Source organism: Monodelphis domestica, chromosome 6, assembly GCF_027887165.1.
Source record: "Monodelphis domestica isolate mMonDom1 chromosome 6, mMonDom1.pri, whole genome shotgun sequence".
Lineage (NCBI taxonomy): Eukaryota > Metazoa > Chordata > Mammalia > Didelphimorphia > Didelphidae > Monodelphis > Monodelphis domestica.
Genome location: NC_077232.1, coordinates 15,000,010 through 15,018,196, shown reverse-complemented (window position 1 = coordinate 15,018,196; position 18,187 = coordinate 15,000,010). Strand labels below are relative to the sequence as shown.

At 35.2% G+C, this 18,187-nt stretch overlaps 1 protein-coding gene across 2 annotated transcripts in view; it reads right to left on the bottom strand.

The window, feature by feature from the left end:
• Window positions 1–13,909, bottom strand: part of VN2R622 (vomeronasal 2 receptor 622) — a 36,467-nt gene extending 22,558 nt beyond the window's left edge. The window contains exons 1-3 of one of the 2 annotated variants that reach the window (XM_007497304.2): window positions 13,665–13,909; window positions 9,701–9,992; window positions 6,625–7,428 (exon numbers count right to left, since the gene is read on the bottom strand). In XM_007497304.2, coding sequence (XP_007497366.2) covers window positions 6,625–7,428; window positions 9,701–9,992; window positions 13,665–13,909 — 1,341 coding nt within the window. 2 annotated transcript variants of the gene reach the window in all.
• Between the last annotated feature and the right edge of the window lie 4,278 nt (window positions 13,910–18,187).

Sequence of the window (18,187 nt, the reverse complement as noted above, 5' to 3'; positions counted from 1 at the left end):
GGAATTTCTTTGAGTCATGATTGATTTTAGAATTGATACAATGGAGATACTTGGAATGACAGAACCAGGTCTTGGAAATTGCAATCTCCAACCTACTCAGTCCTAACAGGATTTAGGAAGGGCTGCAGCATAGATCAAAATTTAATTATTCCAATCTCTACCCTACTCAGGGTAACAGGATTTAGGAAGGGCTGTAGCAAAAGATCAAGATTTAATTATTTGAGAATATGACCTTCAACAGACATGTGCAAAGCCAGAGACCTCTGGGTGGTCCTGGGTTAAGCTAGAGTACCTTTGGCACAGGGAAAATGATGGACAGGGATTGGTAGATGTGAGAACTGAGGGGAGGGAACTTGGATGGTTTCCTTATAGAGAGAGGGGTCAGAGGACTGAGGGTGGTTGGTTGGAGAGATTTTTGGCTCTGAGAGGTTGTGCTGCTCTGAAGGAAGCTGGAGGTGGAGGCCTCTGAGACTGTTTCTCCATTTTGGTCACATGAGTAATAGGGACTGATCTCCTTTCTTTGCCTCAGCTATCTAAGGGCTTGGGCCTTTTGGCCCAGCCTAAACAGAAGGGGTATTTAAGCCCTATTCCCTTCTCTCCCCTTTCTCTCTCTCTCTCTCTATATATATATATATATTCTTTGAACTTCTAGTCAGTTCTGTGGTGTATAAACCTTAAAATTTCTTAGATATATATATATATATATATATATATATATATATATATAGAGAGAGAGAGAGAGAGAGAGAGAGAGAGAGAGAGTTTTCATTTAGGAATTACATAGCTGAATTCCTTGGCGACCTTAAATTAATATATATCAGTCTTTTAAAGTGATTTCCTTGTCACAGGTGACTGATCCCATAGAATTTTAGTTCATAGCAAATATTCTGTCTAATTGTATTTGAAATATGCTCATGCAAAGTCTAGGCTCTCTATTCCCAGATACATGAACTTATTTTATGAATTCTACCAGGCTAAGATGATTCCATACACCTCCAGGTTCCCAACATGTCCACCAATGCAACCAGTTACTCTAGCATGTAGGAATGAGACATAGAATATAATTTTCACTAACGGGTTTTCTACCTGTTAAGAAATAAATGTATCATTCATGCAACTGTGTGTATAATTATTCATGTGCAAATATAACATATTTTGTTCAGCATGCATTTGTTGTTAGAAGTTTAAACAAAATTGATCAATGAGATATTGTATATAAGCATCATAGTATTGGTAGTGTATAATTGAAAATCAGTTACCCTAAAAAGGAACTATATTTCCCAGGAGACAACTGACTTCCTGTAATTACGTACTTCTGGTAGATGTGGGATATTAGGCTGGGACAGGGAAGGTCCCAGCTCTTTACTTCCTGTCGTGAGTTTGGTAGTGAATTGGCTGATCAGCCATGGGCACAATGTCTTCATTTTGTATCTTCTTTATTCCTTGATTTCTAATGCTCATTAATAAGTCTCTTAAAATTTAACTTTTTTATTAATGATTACAATTGAATTTTTACAGTTGGCAAACAAAAGAGACAAGAAACTCTCATTTTTTTAAAACCCTTAACTTCTGTCTTGGAGCCAATAAACAGTATTGACAGAAGGCAGAAGAGTGGTAAGGGCTAGGCAATGGGGGTCAAGTGACTTACCCAGGATCACACAGCTGGGAAGTGTATGAGGCCAGATTTGAATATAGAACCTCCCATCCCTAGGCCTGACTCCCAATCCACTGAGCTACCCAGTTGCCCCCTCTTTCATTTTGTTAAAGATAACCTAGATAATTTTTTTAAAGTCATGTTACTCCTGCAAAGGCTTTTTGCCCTCCCCACACACACCCATAAACTCCAAATCTCTTTGGAGCTGCTGCGAAATTTTTTCCTACTTTTTGCCTGGTTGCTTGCTTGCTCTACTGGCCTGCCTATTTTTAGTCGGGGGACTCTTGAGGAAGAAGAGTTAAAAAGCAATCTTGCCCATCTGCCTGAGTCCTTCGTTACTTGTTTCTCCTTTATTCCTTGTTCCTTGTTGCTGATTCTGGCTTTGCTGATACTGATTCCTTCAGCCCCTGACCACAATCACTTATGTGGCCCACAGTCATTGGCATTCTGAACAGACCCTGACCCCCTACTGCTGTTGCTAACTGTTGCCACTAAGAACCTATGAGTCAGGGAAGATGGTAAAAAAAAAAAAAACAGGGGTGTTCTTTCTTTAGCCAACAATTAGCCTCCCCATGACAGGGTACCTGGGGAGGGTAGGGGGATGAGGAGAAGGAAGAGACTTTTCCAAACAGTAATGTGATTATAAGTACGGCGTATTCTATGAAAGAGCAGCATGAGTGATCCTTTTACTTATCTTACCTGGGATTCATGGGAGAATTTATCTCCCTGCAACTCTTTGCCATTTGGGACTACCCATTTTAGATTCCTATAACCCATGTTCTCCCAGTACTGACAAAAGGAATCTCAAGGGATAAAAAAAGGAACTTTAAACAGACTGGAGGTGAAATTTTTAAGGCCTTTTCAGACTCCAAAGTTTTATAAAATCCTCTTTATTTTATTGTATTTTTCTGACTGTTTTGTTTATGATTTAATTTTATTTTAAGTTCATATATTAATGTATTTGATACTATTTTGTTAAACTGAATCATTTTAATCTACTGTGTCTTAACTATTAGATATATTCTGTTGCCTTTCTCCTTGGGCTACTGAAGAAAATATTGTAAAAGCACATAAACAGTTTTCCCCACATTTTTCATTTCTTAATTGTCACATTGATATTGGAGGGACTTGTGACAAGGAAATCACTTTAAAAGACTGATATATATTAATTTATGGTCGCCAAGGAATTCAGCTATGTAATTCCTAAATGAGAACTCAAGTCAGCTGTCAACCTTTTATAGTGTTTAATTACAATCTGGAGGAAGAAAGGAATTAGAGAGAGAGAGAGAGAGAGAGAGAGAGAGAGAGAGAGAGAGAGAGAGAGAGAGAGAGAGAGAGAGAGAGAGAAAGGGGTGAGAAGGGAATAGGGCTTAAATACCCCTTCTGTTTAGGCTGGGCCAAAAGGCCCAAGCCCTTAGATAGCTGGGGCAAAGAAAGGAGATCAGTCCCTATTACTCACGTGACCAACATGGAGAAACAGTCTCAGGGGCCTCCACCTCCAGCTTCCTTCAGAGCAAGCTTCTCAGAGCACCTCTCCAACCACTCAGAGCCAAAACTCTCCAAACAACTCAGTCCTCAGACCCCTCTCTCTTTAAGGAAACCCTCCAAGTTCCCTCCCCTCATTTCTCACATCTACCAATCACTGTCCATTATTTTCCCTGTGCCAATAGTGGCTCTAGCTTAACCCAGGACCTCCCAGAGGTCTGTGGCTTTGCACATGTCTGTTGAAGGTCATATTCTCAAATAATTAAATCTTGATCTTTTGCTACAGCCCTTCCTAAATCCTGTTACCCTGAGTAGGGTAGAGATTGGAATAATTAAATTTTGATCTATGTTGCAGCCCTTCCTAAATCCTGTTAGGACTGAGTAGGTTGGAGATTGCAATTTCCAAGACCTGGTTCTGTCATTCCAAGTATCTCCATTGTATCAATTCTAAAATCAATCATGACTCAAAGAAATTCCTGTTCTATGCTTAAGCATAGGTCAAAGCCCTTTCCATTGTTCAGCAAAAGGTTTCTGTACTAAAGTAATCTTAAGAAGGGAGGAGGAGGAACCTCCCATGCCACTGGGGTTCACATTCCAATAGAGTTCCCACTCTCAATAGGAAATTTTTCAAGTATGAAATTTCCCAATGGTGAAATTTCCAACATTTATAAGTCTAAGAAATTTTAAGGTTTACAAACTCACTCTGGCTAACACCTTTAGAGAATTTAATAAGCTAAGAATTTAATGGTGATTTTAAGGGGTCTTCAGAAATCATTTTAATTAACTACTGATTTCTGAATGGATTAACTTTTTCTCACTTATATTTTAAAGAATACTATATTGAAGTTAGAGAAAGAAAGAAATGTTCCTACCAAAGTGTTTATATGATTGAGGAAGCCAAAAAGAGAACTCCTGAAAAACTTCTGCAAGTTAATTTACTTTAACAGAAAAATGTAGATTTATTGGTGATGTTATAGACCCAAATAAGTTTTACTTTGTTTAAAATAAATATATTTGCCAATGTTGAAAGATTTGCTACATCTGTAAAAATTGTAACAAATATCCATCAGTTCATAGGTTTTTTTTTGTTATACAGAAATTTATATGAAATATGATAGTGGGTTTAATTTCTACTGTCATTAACTGGGCTAATGTGAATTTCGGGGATTTAGGAAGTTCTTTAAATGTGCATTATATACTGTATTACTGTTTTATTCTGAAAATCATTTGTATTCACACAGTGATTAAGTTAAAAAGGAAATGCATCTCATATTTTGGGTGAGAAACCTCTGTAATCTACATTTCCTTAGCTGATACAGTGTGTCAATGATTTTGAGCTACATATTTCTGAATTTTAAAACACATTTATTATTGTTTTTTCTTGCATGTGAAATGCATTATTTCAGTTTTATTTTTCTCTACTTTATTATTTGAAGCACATGTCAACAGTATTGAGAATATTTCTCTAACTTTTTTGAATTTGTAATAATATATGTTTAAAATATATTTTCTATAATATGAAAGTATACCCAAAAGCTTTAATGTATTGAAACCTGTCACTTATTAAAAATTATTGTGGGACTTTTCTTAATGATCCTGTCTTATTCCAGGACAAGAGAAAACAAAAAGAGTCCTTGCACAGTGCCATAGAAACACAAAGCTAAACTGCATAGTGCCAATTGAGCCCAAGGTCAAAGAGACCAACCAATCCCAATGAGATTGATGTCATTTTGAGGCAAGACAAGAGGACTTGAACTTGTTTGGGGTGAGAGGTTGAGGCTGTTTTGACATATATCAGAGGCAGGTCTTCCTTTTCCCACATTCTACCAAGTATCTCAAATTTGGCTCCTACCTAGCTCTTATAATCTAGTCTCTATTCTGTCTTTCATATTGTGACAACTTCCTGTAGACTGGGCTGCAAATGGGTAAGTAAATTAGTACTGCAGTTTGTCCTACAGACTTGTGGGAAAGAAATTACTTTAACTTGTTCCTAATATAAGAGCCTGTTATGAATTAATTCTTGTTTAATCAAAACCGTATGTACATAAATTTTTGCTATTTTGATTCTGATTTTGAATTTTTCATTTCTCCCAAAAAAGTTTACTTTTTCTTCCATTTGGTTTTCTTTTATGTTTGTCTTTTTTTTCTTTTGATAACTGATTCACATACCTCATAACTCAGTCATACATCCCGAAGTGATCCCTGTGTTTTTCAACATCTTCTTCAGGGGGGAATGTATTATTTTAAATTGCAAAGTATGAAATTTTTTGAGAGTAATTTTAGATTAAGAACCCGACTACCTCTCCAAATCCAGAAAGTGAACTGTTTGGAGAAGGCACCATGAAGATGCCTGTACAAACCACACATTTCACCAGAAGATCTAGAGTGAACTTTGGGATATGGTGTGTGGGATGGAATGCATTTGTTTTGTATGTATCCTCTTATGCAAAAGGACACTGCCTCCTAACTGCCTTTCTGTAAAAGCACTTAGCAATACTTGATTTTGTTCTCTTTTCCTTTTTTCCCCAAATTATTGTAATTTCAAAGTTGCTTATGTTTAAAAGATCTGTTGGAGAAATCAGTCTTCTTTGGTTCTTGGGGGGGATATAAAATTGAAAATCTGTTACCCTAAAAATCCCCTACATTTCCCAGGAGCCCACTGATTTCCTGTCATTATGTACTACCTTTGGATAAATGATATTATGTGGGTATGTGGAAGGTCCCAGTTCTTTACTTAATGTCCCAAGCTTGGTCATGATAAGGGGAGTTGTTTAAACTGGCTGATCAGCCATGGACACATGGTCTATATTTTGTATCTTTTTTATTCCTTGATTTTTAATTATCATTAACATATCTCTTAAAATATATTATTTCTATTATTAGAAATTATAATTAAATTTTTACAGTAGTATTGTGATCCAGCACAGAATAAATACCCTAAATTTGAGTTGAATTAATGGAACTCTCCTACCACATAGTTATATGCTGAAAAATATGTATAAAGAAGAACATCAATATTTTCCCCAAGATCATTATATCATAATTGGAGTAAATGGTGATTATCTAAGAAAATACCATGTTTTTTACACAGAATATCATATAATCAAATGAAATAGACAAAAATAGGGAGTAAGTTGTCATATTGAAGTCTCAGATCATTGCAATATCATACAAAGATAGATTATTCATCATAGAATAATGAAATTTTTATTTTAGTATATGGTTTGGGTTTGGGGTTTTATAAGACCATTCACTTCCAAATATGAATACTGTGGAAATATATTTTGAGTAGTTATATATGTATGGCCCAGATTGTATTGTTTCTCAACTCCAGGAGTGGGGAAGGAAAAAGAGAGGAAGAGAGCATGAATAATATAATTTTGGAAAACAAATGCAAATTTGTTCTTAAAATAAAATAATGATAAAACAAAAACATGTGTTGGGAGTAGCCTGTGCCAAATTCTAGGTTGCAAGAGGATGGTTACCTTCCAAGAAAGAAGCAGGTGTGCCAGTAGTTCTGATAGATCTTTTGCCTCAGTCTGAACCATTTGGTGGAGAGTATGAGCCAATAAATAAACTCCATTGTAGATATTAGAACTCAGTTCCATTATGGTCTTGTCAAAATAAATAGGAGGTACATCTTCAAAGGTCAAACTTTTATCGCATTGTCGATAAGTCATATTTAAAAACTTTATTTCTGAAAGAAAACAGTTAAAGGCCATCTCCCAGTAAGATTTTAGGAAAATGTCATCAGGGTTGTCTTGGGGATGCACACTTTTTAGGAAATCTGTGAAACCAGGAATCTCCCTCTTGAATTGAGAAAATATTAATGTACCATGAAAATTGCTCATCATTTCATCAGTAGAATATGCAGAAAAATCCCAGGAAGCACTGATGATGAACATCTTCCCATAAAATGCAAAGATCATCAATAATTCAGAAAAAAATTTAAGGGTGTCTGTATTTCCAAAGATGAAAATCACATTAGATGAGGACCCAAGGATCCTTGCCATACATTTAATATAGCAATCATAATCTTTAAGTTTTTCAGAAACTTGTTCTGTAAAAGCCAGACATAATCCATTCCAGGCCATCTCCTCTTGTAGATGCCTGAAGAATTGTTCCCCTGTCAGGTCATATGAAATAATCAGCCCCACCCAAGTCCAACCAAAATGTAGCATCAGTTGAACTGCTGCCAGGTGCAGAGTGGATTCCCTGCTGCCCAGTTGATAGACGTATGGATACAGGACCTCATCAGATAGGAGAAGATCAAATGAGCCATAGCTGAGCTACATGAATAGAAAGAAGAAATAACTGGAGTGCTGATATAGAAGCAATTTCTGAATTCTTTAAATTTCATCTCAAGGAAATGTCAAAGCCTCATAAATTGAAAGTATTGATACATTCTCTTTAATATAATTGGATAGATCTTGGCTACAATAGTTTTAGCAGAAGGCAATTCTCTAGGAGGATTTAAGATTCATATCACAACATGACAGAATTAAGAACTGAGACATTTTGAAAGGAACTCCTAATCTCTACTGTATAAAATATCCTTTTACTCATATCTACTAAAACAATTATCTCTGTTTGAAAATTTGAAATGAAGCAATATCATTTTCCTCTAAAAATACTACAACTCTTCCTATTAGTCCCTTTTTTCTTACATTCATCATTTTCAAAATCATCTTTTTTGGAACATCTGCTCATTGCTCCAAATTCTTTTATTGTGATGCAAACAGAACAGACTCTAAGTCTCTTGAATGAAGTTTTGAGTTCAATATTGGAGCACAGTTATATGTCTTAATATATTATCTTAATTGATCTCATCATTTTTTTTAACTTTTTACAACAACCATTCCTTTATCCAGCCTTTCTGCGTCGAGGATTTTATTCATGTCAAGGTAAGAAGGAGAATTTGAAGGACAAAGAGTTTTTAATCACTAGACCTCAAAAGTTCCAAATCAAGTGTATATAAGATGTATATAAGAATAATTTGATAACCCTGAATAAGACTCAGACTTAATAGGAATTGCTAATCATCCCCTTAAAATCCAATACCTTTTTGATGTCTATCAACACTCAACTGTGGCTTGTAGGAGCTCTAGCATGCAATGTGACCACATACTGGTAAAACTTCATTGGCAGACAGTCTAAAACTGGTGTAGGATAAGTGTGCAGCCTCAAAGCACACTCAGTTAGGAATGAAAATCTCCTGCATCAAAATGGGCTCATGAGAATAATTTGTTCCAAAGGCTATGAAGGCAGCTAATGCAGTAGCTATTGAGCAAAGGTAGTACAAAAAGTAATTCATGAGAATGACAAAATTAGTACACCCTTTTCTGACCCAACAGAATAATACAAACTACATGAAATAATGAGGATACTTTTATTTTTTAGTAATTTTATTTTCCTTATTAGTGACATTTTTGTATTATGGATATCACATGACACTGTATACTCAATGTGGTTTGAATGGAATTATATTGATTCCTAGTTGGGAAATTAGTCATTTATTTGAGTGACCCAAACTCAAAGGAATGTTGATATTCACAATTGCTACTCATAGGAACTAGCTAAAAAGAGGGGGATGATGAATCTCCATCACCATGATCATTGAAGGATAAAAACTGTGAAACTACTGAAGGGCAATGTAAAGAAACATTGACATTATAAGTAAGTTGTGGTAGGGAAACATCAGAGAATTTACTGATATATGTAATTTCTTACTTTCCTAATGCAAATACCCATCTTCCTTGCCAATGGAGGGATGCATTTGGACAAGCAAGTAAATGGAGAAGAGCCTTTGCACTTAACCAGCTCTTGATTCTGCTTCATTGTCATGATGATGACTCTATATCTAGAACACCCAGGGGTTTTTTCTTCTTCATCATAATATTCAGTGAGGATCCATTTAGAAAATTCATATCAACCACTTGATATTTAGTCCCCAGAAATAAATTTACTTGAAGAGAAGAAAAATTTGTGTCTAAAGAATACATCACATATTTAAACAACCAGGCCCAGATTAAAGAAGAGAACAAACTCTCAGCTGAAATTTTAAAATCACTGTAAACACAGAATTAGATAATAATTATTAAAACAGAGCAGAAGGGATGGGCAAATGCTTCATATATGTAGGATAAATTTACAAATTAATTTCACAATATATAGGAGCATAGTCCTTACCTTGGCAAATATCTGTTGTGAAACTGGAAAAAAATAACCTCTCCAAATTCTTCAGAATTTTTCTCCCAAATATAAAGGTGAAATGAGAGGATAGGACTATGTCTTGGGAAGATATTTATTCAATTCAAAATCATCACTCAAAATGAATAATTCAATGTAGCCTAACCTCAATTAAAGAACAGAGTGAGTTTCTTCATGGAATGGATATTTTTTTTTCTACTTTTTCAATTTGTTATTTCAAATCTGTGCCTAGGTCTTCTTGATGAATGTGAATTGACTCCCTGGTGCCAGTAGAGATAATATAAAGAATTCTGTATTATAAACTCATAGAGAATATGGGGTGAAAATGGGCAATAGTATTGCCTCACTTACCTGTGGGACTTTATATAGTCCTAACAAAGTGGCCATGGCCATGGACAGTGTAGATGACATCCCTCCAATGACAACCATTGATTTGTGCTGCCCGTCACAGCTATAGTTAGGGATCGTTGGCCCCTTCCCTGACAACCACATCAAGGAGTTCTCCACAGCCAATCGACTTTCATGGAAGTTATTGAGCAGCTGGTATCCCAGAGATATGTTGGGCAGCAACTGGGGGTCCTTGTTGATCTCATCCACAGCAAATTGGACAGTGAGAAAATGTTGGTAATGTTTGAGCATGTATCTGATGTAACAAGAAAAAAAGTAAGAATTAGGCACAACTTGGCAGGCACAGGAATGGCAAAGTATCATGATGGATAAAATATGGGTCATTAGTGAATGATTCAAAGACTATATAGAAACCATGACTGATCCTTATAGGACTGTCATTGAGTGAAGGAAAAATGTAAGTGGAAAATTTACACATTGTTTGAAATTATGAGTGTTCAAGAGAGTATATACACCTCTTCATGAAATACTGTAATGAATGAATAAAGGAGAGACAACTGTGATAATACTATATTTGGAATGGAGTGGGAGGATTAGGAAATAAACCTCATGGCTTTTGTTTTCAGTATATAGTAAGGCAATGATCACAGTTAAAGTTTAGGAGAAAAATGAGATATTGGAAGTTTGTCAAGTCTAGCATAAAATTTAGAATAGCTTTGTGGAAAAAAGAAAATGAAATCACCCATAGCAGTATCCAGCAGTACATTTGTAATTTTGTAGTGAAATCGGTCTGCAACTATTTGTGATATTCTCAATTTTGTTTAATTGAAGATGAGTAGGAGGAGAAGTAATAATTGCTAATAATAATCTGGGGTATGTGTTTGACGATACTTAAATGAGTGATTGTTGCTGTTCGAAAAGTCATGCTATCAGAAATTCCACAGTGGAAAGACTAACCACTTGTCCTATTCTCTGATTTTTTTACATCATATTTTATTTACATTTTTATTTGTAAAATACCTTTCCTGTGCCAAACACCATTCTTGGAGCTAGAAATTTAAATATAAAATTTTAATTCTATTTCATATTTTTCTATATATTTGATTCATAGGGAATAACTTGTATACATACACACACACACACACACACACACATATATATATATATATACAAGTAATCAAAGTACAAATTATATACACAAAAATGTTAATGAAGAAATTTCAGGAATTTAGTTAAAATAATTTGAAGACTCAAAGTAAAATCCTCATTGTAAGTAGTACACATGGCCAGCTTTAAAGGAAGAAAAAGTATGTTGATAGACAGAGTAATCTTGAGAGCATTTTTAGACACAGGTAAAAAGCCTGTGTTGAAATAGCATGAAAGAGCCGTGATTTCATGGGAGAAAGAAAGCAAGAAAATCAGTTTAGACTCAAAGTCAATAACTTGAAAAGGAGTGTTGTGCAATAAACCTTCAAAAGAAAATTGGTTTTGAGTCAGAGCATGAAAAGCTCTAAAACTGCAATAGATACATTCTAATTTGGTACTGTTGGCCATAATTGGCCATTGATGTTCCTTTGTACCTGGAGCCAAGGAATAATATTGATACAAACACTCATATCATTAAACAATATTCCAGAAGGTTTGTGAAGACCCAACCAGTCCTACCAAAAACTAATCTTTCCAAGACACATCAGGTCTTCTGCTTTCTTTTAAGGTTCAAGACACCACTGTATCTAAAAGGAATGCCTTCAATATTTATATCACTTAAACCATTAGGAGGTCATTCCTACTAAAAACTCTAAATTTCTCTGTTGGTCAATTTAACCCAGCTCTCATATTTATTGACTTGATTCAAGAGAATAAAAAATGAAGTGAGTTGCCCAAATCTACCATCATTGGTACATGATAACAGTTACACATTTCCCCTGCGTTTCCACATCCTCTTCAACCATCTGTTGAATTTTCTATAATGCTGAATATAACAGTATCCACCAATAGTGGTCTGACTAGAATTTTAAACTGAGATACCCTCAGTTTCTTTGTACTATAAGAAAATTCTTCTCTTCCAATCATTTCATTTCTCTCTAAATTTATCCAATATTTTTTCCTCTTTTTAATCATGTCAGTTCTTTTATTTGGGTATTGTTGAATTTAGTGGCAAAGTAAAGACTGCATATAACACAGCCAAGTATCTGCTTACTTGATTCCTTTGCCATCATCCATCTTCCAAGACTGTATTTTGACCTAAGTTTACATTCATTCTTTTGATAACACTTTCTAGCTCTGTTTCTTCTGAAAATAGGATGGATTGCTCTCTTGCACTTCACCAAGCCTATAGAAAAGGTGGAACTCAAATTATTGCCTGTGGAGGATATAGTGATTGAAAAGACTTGGACCCTTTCAATTATATTCAGAAGAATTGTCAGTAAATAACTTTGAAGACGTTTAAAAAGAGAATCCAGGCATTTATTAGTTTGAAGAAATACTTTCATCATAACAAAACCTAAAGAGATTACTGCAATACTTTCTCCATCCTCAGAGTTGTAAGTTCATAATGAAGACAACATGAAGGAATTCTGGCAAAATAGAAGATAATTATCAACTCATAGAAGGTCTAAAAAGCAGTACAACTTTGAAGGAAGACTATGAGGAGCCATAATATCTTGTCATATGTAAAGGAAAAGAATTATATAAGAGTAAGGAAAATAGTTATGAGTGAGTTTCCATGCCCATGGCTTAGCAAAACTCCACCTGCTTTACTAGATATTACATGTGAGAGGAATAAGAAATATCATGCATTTCAAAAAACTCAGGTTTGATATATTCTAGAAAAGAACAGAATGCCATTTACATGGAGCACATTGTGGTAACCATTTATTGGTGATTCTAAAATCAGATTAAGTGACTGTTCTCTCTACTAAAACTAAAGAAAAAATCAGAAGTTTGAAAAAGAGTCGGAAAGAAAAAATAGAGAAATCAGAGTAAAAAGATTGGGGTTAAGAAAAAGAAATGAGAGGATTTTACATACTTAATCCCTAGAGCTTCCAAAAGATCAATCTTATTCAAAAGCGGAATTACTGACACAAACAATAATCTAAAATATAGCTAATTTTGCCATGATTTTAATTGACAAATTATCCAGGCATCTAAATACATGGCCCTTTTGGAATTTAAAACTTAACATTGCTTGGTATTTTATTCATATTTTCTAATATATTATAATGATAAAACCTCAATAAGCAATTACTTTCACCAAGTTGTCCTAAAGTCCATAAAAGCTTATAGGGAAAGATAAACATTTTGTATATTTCTACAGCTAAATCTCTTTCAGACAGGTAATACATGAAGCTTTTGGTTGGAGAAAACTTTAGAGTGATTGTAGATTTCTGAATTAAATCTCTTTCCTGATGACTTAGTAGGTCAATTATAGATTCTTCTTCCAATTTGTTACATCAGATTCAGAGACTGCCCCTGGCAAACTTATCCAATCAGAGGATAAGAAATTGATTCCAAAAACTTCCTCACCAATATGTGTCTGATAAGAAGTCTGTCTCTCCATATTTGAGACTCGTAGCCTTTTCTCAAATAAGGGTATTCTTGGGGAACCTAATTGTGCCACTTGAATCCCAATATTCAGTGTTTTCCTTCCCTGATATGTCTCCTAAATCATTTCCCTTGATGAGTATCTTCCATCCATGGTGACAAATTCCTCATGATCTGTGTTGCCACATAGTATGTATATAAACTTTCAGTCTGCCTGTTTGCTCCACAATATACATTGGAAAAGCCTATGATTTTACCAACTTCCTGACTACCATTTTCCTCCTAACATTCAAAGCCAAATCTTTTCCTTACCCAAAGCTGTGAAGCCAGGTGAAACACAATTCTGCCCACAAGACCAGTCAGTCAGGAATGTGAATGATGACATTTCAGCAATGAGAAAAATAACACAGAAATAACAACTTACTGTGATTCTACAGCTATCGATGCTGGAGGGGATTCGAAAGACTTCTTGTAAATCATTAATTCAGAGTTCGAATATAAGGAGAGGGAGGCCCCTATAACTATGTCTCCTTCCTTTGTATATGTAGAGCTGAAATCTCTTTTTAAGTGACAAGGATGCTCCCGCATCTGATATTTAGAAAAATAAAACTGAAAAATCAGGATCACAAATAATCTAGAGAAAAAGAGCCCCCATTTCCTAAAACCCATGGCCAAACTGCAAAATCTATGAAGTATTAAAGAAAAGAGAAATATAATAGTGTCTTTTGTCATGAATCTACAGACACATTCTCTGTTTCTAAAGATTTTGCTTTTCTAATAATCTTTTAAACTGTTCTTTTTTGAACAGTTACTCATAATTGGGAAATCCTAATAGGAGACATGTCACAGGCCTCTGTTTAGGTTAAAGGGAAAAGATAGCTGAATTGGGTATATTTATGAGACATTTTTGCCTTCTGGATATTTTTCACCATGTTCCCTATGGATAGGGAGTGAAAATGGCCTCATCTTTATGCCTCTGGAGTGTTAGTCAAAAAACATGTTGACCAGAGTCAGAAAGTGAGATCATTGGGGACCGTCCTGGCCGGCAACTCTTCACCTGCATCCTCCTTCCAGAGTTAAAAACTCAAGTGACAAAATAAGTTTGGCCACCTGCTTCCTTGCTTCAATCCCTGCAGTATTAGCAGCTTCCCGGGGGTTTGAGAAGTCCAGAGTGCTGTTGGCTGAAGGACTCCTGGAGTGATACTTCCCCTCTCACCAAACTAATTCACTGCAATGACACGATATTTCCAGATATTACATCAGGCAGATTCTAGCTTTATATGAAGAGGGAGAAAGTAAAACTTATAGTTTCCATGACAAGGCCCGACAGTTCCTAGGTGGGGTTGAATCCAGCTGTGATAACACACACTAAGTGAATCCTGAGTGAACCTATACATAATAGTAACAAAAAGGATTTCAATAGTTGATGATACCCTTACCATGAATTTTTCTTCCAGAGATTTTGATCACAACCCAGATATACCTGTCCATTCTGGAAGACTCTTTACTTAATCTTCCCATCAGTTTCCCTTTGTGGGACCACCACTAATTCTACATGTATACCTAATTTATCAATACAGGCAAATGTTACCAAAGAATATGTTATAACTTCATGTATTTGCTATAGATATCATGTGATCCAGGCTACTTATGTTTTTCAGCTGTAAATAAGGAATGATGATGTCTACACTAGTTTCCTTTATATAGTCTTTATTATAACAAATTCCACTTCAATAATACCTATTAAAATTATTTATTTTTAAAATATTGCTCCTTTCATTAAAGAATTAGAGTTTGCTTTGTAATGTTCTATCAATTCATTGCTGTGACCACTCCTTAATTAACTAATTAGGAACCATTTCATTCTCTGCCCATGATTACCTACAGCTACACTGGACCATTGCCAACCATTTTATTCACAATGTCTTTACACTCACAAGGGCTTTACATGTAATAGGCGATGAATAAATTCTGGCTGATGTCTTACTACCAAAAGCATGTTTGAAAGAAGACAAAATACCTTGACTGTAATCTGTAGTAGAATATGGCTAAATGGGCATGTGGACCAAATTAAGTCTTCTACAAGATTTTTAGGGTATTTGGGCTACTTTTTTATTTTAAAGAAAATAATATATTATTTTGAAGAGTTAAAGCTGAGAATCTGTGATTGGAAATTCGTGGTTCTCTTTGATCTCTTTGAGTTCACACTTATGAAAAGGAATCCTTTATTTTCTTTGTCTAGTTGAAGTTCAACCTTTGGTTAACAATAACTTACGTACCCCTACTTAGTACCTTACAAGACTGTGAGAACAGGAATAACTCTCCTCTATCTACCATTTGATGAATCAACATAAGTTTGGATTAGAGGAGAATCCAGTAAGATACTGCAGAGCTCCACCTTTTTTACTAACTCAAATGGTGAGAAACTTCTGATTTCATACATAAGAGTATACATATTCAGAAATATGTGAATCTTAGGAGGAGAGTTAACACCTATAGAGGTCAGACTGATCTACTATCTTTCTATGTAGCACATGGACTCAAAGGTGAGTTTGTTAATTATTCCATTAGAATGTTTATTCATTCCATTGTGTCCAACTCTTCATGATTGCATTTGAGGATTTATTAGCAAGGATGTTAGAGTGCCTTGATGTTTCCTCCTCCAGATCCTTTTACAGAGGAAGAAATGGAGGTAAAAAGTGTTAAGTGACTTGCTCAGGGCCACACATGTAGTAATTATCTGAGACTGGATTTGACATTAGATCCTCTTTACTCCAGGCCTATTATTATATTCCAGGTAGTGACTCATGTCAATTAATGTATAAGAATTGCTAAACCATGGGCTATTCCTGCTTTTTTCTTTCACTCATATAAATGTATGAAAAAAGTAATCTCTTAATCAATATGCTCACCATGTGGGAAGGCTCAGGAAAATATTAATTTAATATTAAGACACAATAGAAAAGATATCCTGGCTGCGTGTTTCTGATATATTCTACTTCCTTACTACTTCCTCAATTTACTGATATCTTTCAGTCAGAGTGTCAGTCAACAATATTTGATAAAATACATCTTATATGCCACACACTCTGTTAGTTACATAAAATACAAAACAAAGCAAAAACATAACTTCGGTCCTCATAGAGATCACATTCTTATGGGGATGATAACAACATGCAAATATCCATGTACATGTATGTAGGAGATATATAGAATAAATGAAAGATAACCTCAGGCCTGGATCTGATTCTTCTGTTATCAGACAATAGATGTAGTCAAGGCATTGAGTGGAACTTGAAATATGACTTCCCTTTCCATCAATTCCTTCTCTGAATGATGTTACTCATGTGTTTTGATATGGTGACACATAGAGTATGCTTAATGAGCTGCTGTGTTGATTAATGAATCTAGAATTCTGTAGCTACTGGGATGAAGGTGGGACTCAAGTACTCTTGGGAATTTCTATTCTTGCTTTAATTCAAAGGCATTTCCTGCATGGGAAGAGGTACAAAAATATCAGTTATAAAGCATTTATTGTCATATTAAATTATATATACACATAAGTATATAAACTTTTGTTACACATGTAACATACATGCATGCATACCTATATACCTAGATCTTCTGTCTTTATGTAGAAACATACATTCCTGCATATATACAAACTATGGGTAGGAAGAGACTTTGAATGTAGACATTTTCAAGAATAATAGTGCTGGGGATTACCCAAATTCTTCCTTGATTTCCTTCATTTACCCTACGAAGCTGTTGTTTTGCCGACTCTTTCCTGTGATCTTGGCTTGGTGTGGGAAAATTGGCTTGTCACGTTAGAACATTTCAGTTCTTCCACTGGGAAGTTTGGTGGCATAGTGGACACATCTCTGCATTTGGAAATAGGAAGAGATGGATTCATGGCCTGACTTGGACATTTACTTACTATGAAGCTGTCACAAGGCAGTTCAGGTCTCTCGTTTCACTTTCTCCCTCTTGAAACATAAATAATTAACTCCTTCATATGGTTATCATAAGAATCATATCAGACAGCATATGTGATAGTGGTGCTGTCCATTTGCTAATAAATATTGACTCAATATTTAGCATTGGCAAAGCACTGTGGCAGAGTATCTTAGGGATGAAAAGATCTAAAAGCTGCCTAATTTGGGATCCTGAGGTGCCAGGCCTTATCACAAATAGTCACACATTTGCAATAGAGTAACCTTTTGACATCAAAACACCAATCACATCTCCATCAAACCATATGATCAATCATGTTTTTCTTATGCGTTTCCTAATGTTTATTTCTTAGCAGATGAATTTCTTATTCTTGTTGTGTTTTGTTTTGACCTCAAGTGCAAATTTGAATCTTGAAAAAAGCAGATGAATTTTCAAGGACTCAGAATCATGTGTTCAGTAAGTTCAGTCTCTCTTGAATTGCACATGAAAGTCAAAATCAGCTTGACATAAACCAAAAAGCTTTTAGTCTCGTGGCTCAGATATGGAACATTGACTCTTAATGGGGCCAAATCATTGTTAATCCAAGTCCTTCTTTAGTTTTTTAACATGCAAGCAGTTACCTTTATTCTATTGCTTTCATGAATTTGGTTTTGAACTTTTTTTAAGTTGAGAAATAATCCTTACTTAGCATTTATCTGCAGGTGGAGATTAAATTGTGTGATTTTGAATAAGGCTAAAAATAGGGCCACTGACAGACCACTGTCCTAGTGGGTTCCAAATGATATGCTTCCACACATCTTGTCTACCCTATCAGTGAGCTTAACGTCCTGTGCTACAGAAATATAGTGATCAGATGAATGAATGCAATCAGAGGGCCAGAGAACCCAAAGGTTTGGGCAAACCTATATGGAACCTGAGAAGAGGTTTTTGGCTAAATCGTTAAAGTTTAGACATTATTATCTTTGAAGCTACATTTGTCTGAGTGACAATTGT